Source organism: Chaetura pelagica, unplaced genomic scaffold (assembly GCF_000747805.2).
Source record: "Chaetura pelagica isolate M959 unplaced genomic scaffold, ChaPel_1.0 scaffold135, whole genome shotgun sequence".
Lineage (NCBI taxonomy): Eukaryota > Metazoa > Chordata > Aves > Apodiformes > Apodidae > Chaetura > Chaetura pelagica.
In genome coordinates, this window is record NW_009953649.1 from 5,166,559 (window position 1) to 5,174,134 (window position 7,576).

The following is a 7,576-nucleotide window of genomic DNA, read 5'->3' on the forward strand; positions in this document are numbered from 1 at the left end:
GAAAATGTACCATGGCTGACAGTGCTACTCATCATCCCCACTTCTCAGTATCAGTGTCTTTACATTTTAAGTTTGGGGGTTTTTGTCAATCATAATTGCCGGTTGCAAGCCCCCTCCTTTTTTCTTCTTCTTTTTTTTTTTTTTCTTTTTAAACAAGCTTTTTTTTTATAATTGATTCTAGCTGCATTTAGCTCAGATGGCTGTCAAAGCAAGGCCAGACAGCCTTTAAAAAACTCTAAGCCATACCACTGTCCTAGATCTTGCCTACTTCCCCTCCCCAAAAGAAAAGCAAAACATAATTTGTCTCACTTGAGGCTGATTCTGATGAAGCACCATGTGTACTAATTTATCAGAAAAGACAGACAAGCAGATTAATGGATCACAAAATGGGGGTGGGGCATAACTTTTAATGCAGGCTTTGCATTAAATAGTTACAGCATACCCAGTTGTTCTGTGTCCACCATTGTTAGGAAGGCCTAGATTTTTAGTCAGTGATTACAACTGAAAGGAATTCTACTACTTCAGTTTTTCCAAATTCTAAATGGCATTTACTGAAAAGAATTGCAGGTTTCGGCTATCCATCCGATGTATTGCCTGGGGAAAGATCTGGCAGTAGGTAAGTTAAGCTCTAATCATGGCCACAAGGCCAAATTCTACTCCAGGTTATGCCACTGCAAGGTTCTCATCTAAGAAAATGGGCCCTTAGTCAGGACCTGGCTGAAGTTTTAAAGGGCCCATGTGGTACACACTGAGGGAGTAAGTTCTAGATGTAGAAAAAAACTCTACTGCAAGTTGTGCCTGTTGAGTAGAGCTGCTTGAGTCCAATACTGGTATAGCCAAGCAGAGCATCTTACTGTATTTAAACACTGACAGATTATGGTTGTTAAAACTGTTAATGTGATCTACACAACTATCAATTTTAATCATCTTGTAACAATCTTCTGACTTTATCCATTCCTTAGAGCAAGTTAAGAAAGATGAAACCTGTACCTCTGGTTAGTTTCCAGGTAGAGTCTCATCATACAAGCACACTGCAATATTTTTTTTTCTTCAAGACTTAAGACACTTTATAGGAAAACAAACCAAGCAACCAAATGCAAACCTGTTGTGGAGAGTACACAAAGGACTGCATCTTTCAAGCACGTCATCCAGCCCAAACCCCCAGAGAAAAATTACAGGAGCACAAATTCAGATATGCATGGCAATTGCTTATCCTACCCGTCCTCTGATCTCACTTGAAGGACCATGATATGCACTTAAGAGTTTTCAGAAGTTACATTGCTTCCCTTTGGATTGATGCAGTCTCTGAAGATGCTACTTTTGTTTCTGCTTATTGTCATTGTTGCCGTAGGTGGAGCCCTTGTCAATTTCTGTAACACCTATCATCCATCTCACACCAACAGAAGCTGCAATATAAATAAAAAATTAAGTTAAAAGCAGTTTGCAGACAGAAACTGAAGGTCTGTACAAGTGTAACATTTTGAATCAGCAGCATTTCCAGCTTTACAACAGCAGCATTCATTGCAAGTACTTGTACTTGACCTTTGATGAAAGCTGTCAGTGGTATTTAAGGAAGATCCTAGTCACTGGCCTCACACATGTCCTCTCCCACCAGCAGGGAAGAGGCTACTATGTGCCTCTTCTGTGTGAGCAGCACAGGCACGATGTGCTCTCAGCCCTGTTAACCCTTAGACAAGGCTGGCTGTGAAATGGGGGTGCTGTGGGGCTGCTGGTGCTACCCAGCTCCCAGGAGTACCAGAATGTACAAATGTATCAGCATGCGAGGTGTGACAGGGAAGGGAAGAGTGCCTGCTGTCACAGTCCTCATGCCAGCAAGAGCATGAGCAAGTGCAAGGGCACTTCAGAGCTTGATAAACGTAACTTGTGGCATTTTTTTTAAGTACAGCTCATGAAACAGCCCATTTCAAGAGTCCAATTTAATTTAGAAGACTTTTATAGTTGATTTAGTGGTACTGTGCACAAGAATGTATGTGTTTGTAGCACCTGAAGAGACTACCTAAATTAAATGCAACTTGGCCTAAACCCTCCCCATCCCATCACTGGTTTTGAGCATTGTTTTGTTGTGGGTTTTTTTTGTAAAGGGGTTTAGCTGCCCAGAATGTATTATTCCAGAGCTTCTGCTCAGCTACTGTACATATCCAGAACTGCCACACTTCTTTCAGGCCTAAACCTACTTGGAAATTATAAGCACCTTCCCTCTGTTCGGAACACTTTTTCACAAAAATCTCAAGAAAGTCACAAACCTCCTCCTAAGCCTTTGAATCCCAGTTTCTTCCTGGCTCCTAGGAAGTTCACTGGCACTTACACTCCACTGTTAGTCAGTGAATGAAAATGGGACAAGCGAAGCATTTCACTCTCACAAACAGAAAAGGAAAAAAACATCTCTAACGTTTAAATGGGCATGAGCTAGGGAAGACAAGAGGAAGATCCAACATGTAGCCTGCAGTCTGGGATCATAACATATTAGTAAGCATGAAGTCATTTTGATTTTATCCAAAAGGGGTTGAACCAGCATGTGGACAGGCACACAGAGCATAAATAGGAGCAGTTATTATAGCAACCACACAGCACATTGGGTATTTCATCCAGTTTGAGGAATATCACTGCCTAGACACCAGAAAATACCTAGTTCAGTAGTTCCATTTTTTTGTTTGTTTCTCCTTTGCTCCCTAGCAGAAATTGCCACTGCCCTTCTCTCCTCATTTCACCCTGCTGCCTGAGGCAACCTGGGCAAGGTGGTGGGGTGCAAGGAGAAGAAATACTCATGTTTGAAAAGTCTGTGGAAGCAAAGTGGGGATGAGTGCTGAGATGCCTCTGGTTTCTCACTGTGCTACAGCCTGCCTCCTTCTCCACAACTCCTGGAGCCTTTTTGCACACCCTAGTGATACCATCATATTTAAGGATTGAGTATGTTGTTTAAAATACAAGTATAGTAAGGGGAACTTAGGGTTTTTTACTGCAAGGAAAGTATACAACAAGAGGGCATAGCCTCAGGCTGCTCCAGGGGAGGTTTAAGTTGGATATTAGGAAGTACTTCCTCACAGAGAGGGTGATTAGACATTGGAATGGACTTCCCAGGGAAGTGGTGGAGGCACCATCCCTGGATGTGTTCAAGGAAAGGCTGGATGTGGCACGTAGTGCCATGGTCTAGCCAATGTGGTGGTGTTGGTCACAGGCTGGATCTGATGATCTTAAAGGTCTTTTCGGGGGAGAAGCTATTTGCTGAGGCAACCCTGTGCTGCTCCACAGCAAACTACAGAAGGTAACTAAGCTCCTGTTGGTTTTCTGCCCATCATTACTCATCAGCCAAAAGATGCAGGAGGTTGCTGAGGACCAACTCTGCCTGTCAGAGTACTAGGGGCTGAGCCAACACAAATAACACAGAGGCAACACTGGAATCTCCTTGGAGTATTCTTTAGCTCCAAGAAAGCCACTGCCTTCACACATAGTACCACATCCGTCAGCAAAAACCTTAGCTCAGAGTAGAGGATTTCCACCCTTACTGTCATACCTCAAAATTTCTTCTCATCTGCTACCTGGGTTTTGTACCACACAAGCAGGTGCTATAAGCAGCACAGCAGGTAGGGGCATAAACGTTTCCCATATACAGTCTGCTGTACACTGACTTATATAGGTTATACAGGTAAATTAAAATTTGTACAACTAAAGCTTATACAAATGGTAGAAATTGCCACTAGGAGCCTATCTCACTAGAGGAGAAGAAACAAGGAAGCAACAACAAAAAAAATAAACCAAACCACAACACCATCAAAAAACCCCACAAAAACCAACCAAACAAAAAAAGACCAACCAAGCAAATCAACAACTGAGTTTTAAGCACAAGGCTGAAAAGCCAGATTGTCTGGCAGCTCCATCAACCCACAGAACCAACACAGGCAGAATCCTGCATGTGGTTTGTATCCTCCTGTTGTTGGAAAACTTCCTGTAACACTGCTGGCTCATGCTCTCCTTAGTTTCAACTCATCTGATTCTGAATGCATCAACAGCCTTGCTGTCCAGTTCACATCAGTCTCTGACCCTTCAGTCCACATTCCGCACTTTGACAGTGTCAAGCCACCAAGGACTCACACACAATTGGTACTGTGGTCCATGGGAACAGGTTTTCTAATAGCACTGTGCACATACTGTACAGAAGACATACAACAGCTCCTGTGGAATCTAAGCTGCCTCATTACTCCATACGCTTTGTTCTCTCACCCATAACTGATACTTAACTGCTGGCTCCATGCTATAAGCACAGATGCTCTTATGCTTTTAGCATTAAGACGTGTAAGAGCTACTTCTCCATTAAAAAAATAAGAGAAACCCTCTCATCTGTTGCAGACAGAAGCAACCCTTTTAACTGCTGTTGACAGCTCTATAATAAAATACTTCAAGAGCATGAAGGTTGTCCTCTTCAACACAAGTTAACAAAACATGAAAGGCAACCTAAGACTGGGTTCTTTGCAGCCAAATCAGATTGGGGAAGCAGGAGGAGGAAAAAGAAGCTGCTGCTGTGAAATACTAATACTAACCTTTGACAGACTCACTCACTGCTTTAACACCAAAATATCAACACTAAATTTTAAATAGCAGTTGTGAGTTAAGTACATAAATCTCTTTGCCATGTCTTCTATGAAACTTAAGCCAGTATTAAAAATAGACTTTTGTCCCTCAAATTGCTTGAGCATTTATTCTCTGAAGCAGGGACTGTCCTGTGTTGGTTCAAGCAGTATTACAAATGGCTCCTGGTTGCAGACTGGTAGTTGGACATTAGGACACTGCAATGATTATTATGAGTATAAATAGCCAAACTGCTGCATAGCAAAGCAAGAGTGGATGGTTCAGCATTCTCAATATAAAGAGGGGACATAATTTATTTAGGGATGTGAGTGTTTGAGCTGAACCAGCAGAGCTATATATACATTGGTTATTCATTCCCTGGATCTGAGAGTTAAGGGCTGAGGGATTACAGTGCTCTCACTCCAGTCTGTGACACTTCTCTTAAGGTTCTTTGCACCTCAACAGCCAGTTATTTAAAAGCCACTAAGTGTTTTACTGGAGAAGACAATTAGCAGAGAGACTACCCAAAAGACAAATGACACTCTGAAAACAAAGCAAGAAGTACCAGCTAAAAGGACCTCCAAGTTCCTCTGGTCTTTCCTATTAGAAAGTTTACGAACCCCTTGTGCTATCTGCACCTATGCTAATAAAGATAAGGCTATCAGGTACTGACATCTGCCCTTAGAAACATCAATCTACTTATTGCTATTAGGGACTCCAATAAGCTCCCCCATTCTGCAGTATCAGGTGAGCTGTCAATTTGCCATATAAAAAAATAATGTCCCAAAGCTGCCTTATGTTGCTTCAGCTAACAAACACAAGAAAAAGGTCTACTAGGAGAAAAGGAAATTTTATCACCTGATCACATTGGTAAAAATATCCCTCTGATTTACAGAAAAAAGCTTCCTTTTCCATTGTTAAGCCAGCAGGTACCAATCACTGCCGACACTGGAAAAGTCAGCAGAAAAAGTCCGCCCTGCTTGGCTACAAACTGAATCTGCCAGGCTGACAGTTCCAGTTGGCACCAAGAATCACAACCTCCACAGTACATTCATGTTCATCTACCAATGCCTCCTGGCCAGTGCAGAAGTCACTTCAGAGACCTTGCCTAAAGCCGGTGACAGAACTGCAAAATAAATTACTGGTTTTTCCTCTATCAGAAGACTGCTGCATCACTCCCAGAACATTCATGACAGGGATACCCTTTGGGATACAAAACACAGTTTGGGGAGAATGGCTTTGCTACACAAACTCAGCTATTGGCTAAAAAAGTCAATGTGACAGCTTGGGATGAAATTTTTAGATGTTTCTACAGAAAGAGACCAGTGATTCCTAACTAGCAATAACATTGCTTTTAAGGGCATATAGTAAAACAGAAACAGACAACAACATATTAAGGGAATCATAGAATCATAGAATCATAGAATCTTAGGGGCTGGAAGGGACCTCAAGAGATCATCTAGTCCAACCCCCCTGCCAGAGCAGGGTCACCTAGAGTACATCACACAGGAACTCGGATATCCAGGTTTTGAATGTCTCCAGTGAGGGAGACTCCACAACCTCCCTGGGCAGTCTGTTCCAGTGCTCTGTCACTCTCACAGTAAAAAAATTTTTTCGGATATTCACCTTGAACCTCCTATGCTCCAATTTACACCCATTACCCCTTGTCCTATCACTGGTCATCACCGAGAAAAGCCTAACTCCGTCCCCCTGACACTCACCCCTTACATATTTGTAAACATTGATGAGGTCACCCCTCAGTCTCCTTTTCTCCAAGCTAAAGAGACCCAGCTCCCTCAGCCTTTCCTCATAAGGGAGATGTTCCACTCCCCTAATCATCTTCGTAGCTCTGCGCTGGACTCTTTCGAGCAGTTCCCTGTCCTTTTTGAACTGAGGGGCCCAGAACTGGACACAATACTCCAGATGTGGCCTCACCAATGCAGAATAGAGGGGGAGGAGAACCTCTCTTGACCTACTAACCACACCCTTTCTAATGCACCCCAGGATGCCATTGGCCTTCTTGGCCACAAGGGCACATTGCTCGCTCATGGTCATCCTCCTGTCTACCAGGACCCCCAGGTCTCTTTCACCTACACTACTCTCCAGCAGTTCAGCCCCCAACCTGTACTGGGACATGGTGTTGTTCTTCCCCAAATGTAAAACTCTGCACTTCCCCTTGTTGAATTTCATCATGTTTCTCCCCGCCCAACTCTCCAACCTATCTAAGTCTCTCTGAATGGCAGCACAGCCTTCTGGTGTGTCAGCCACTCCTCCCAGCTTAGTGTCATCAGCAAACTTGCTGAGGGTACATTCTATACCCTCATCCAGGTCGTTGATGAAGATGTTGAACAACACCGGTCCCAGCACCGACCCTTGTGGGACTCCACTAGTAACACACCTCCAACCAGATTCTACCCCATTGACTACAACTCTCTGACTCCTTCCTTTCAACCAGTTCCTAATCCACCTCACTTCCTGATCACCAAACCCATACCTGATCAACTTTTCTACAAGGATGCTGTGGGAGACGGTGTCAAATGCTTTACTGACTTTACTGAATCACTGGTCTTTCGGCAAGAAATGATATATTACAATTAAGTGATAAATCAGTTCTGATTTTTGTTTGGTTTTTTTACTGAAGGCTGAGTTCCTTCCACTCCCGTGGATTCTCTTCCCTCCACAGCCTCATGGAGACTACTATCTGCTAATAAGTGACATCATCATCATCATCATCATCATCATCATCATCTTTATTTTGCCTGCTCATCAGCCGGACAGAAATGGCAGGCTGAGTCTACTGAGACGACAGCCACTACCACAGGTAATGCAGTGTCTTCCATTGTCCACATTCCTGGCCAGTTACAAGCACTTTGGGCTTGATCACACCAGGTATTTGGAGTGGTAACAGAGCTGTTGCTAAGCACAAGGATCTTCCAAATGCAGCAGAAGACTGCAGCCTGCAACATCCCACAGATGTGGCAGGCCCCCCCAG

General features: G+C 43.4%; 1 protein-coding gene across 1 annotated transcript in view; it reads right to left on the reverse strand.

The window, feature by feature from the left end:
- Positions 1-1,314: 1,314 nt before the first annotated feature.
- Positions 1,315-7,576, reverse strand: part of AGPAT4 (1-acylglycerol-3-phosphate O-acyltransferase 4) — a 56,320-nt gene continuing 50,058 nt past the window's right edge. Inside the window, exon 9 of the mRNA XM_009999993.1 lies at positions 1,315-1,406. Within this exon, the coding sequence (XP_009998295.1) occupies positions 1,315-1,406 (92 nt within the window). The remainder of the gene's footprint in view (positions 1,407-7,576) is intronic.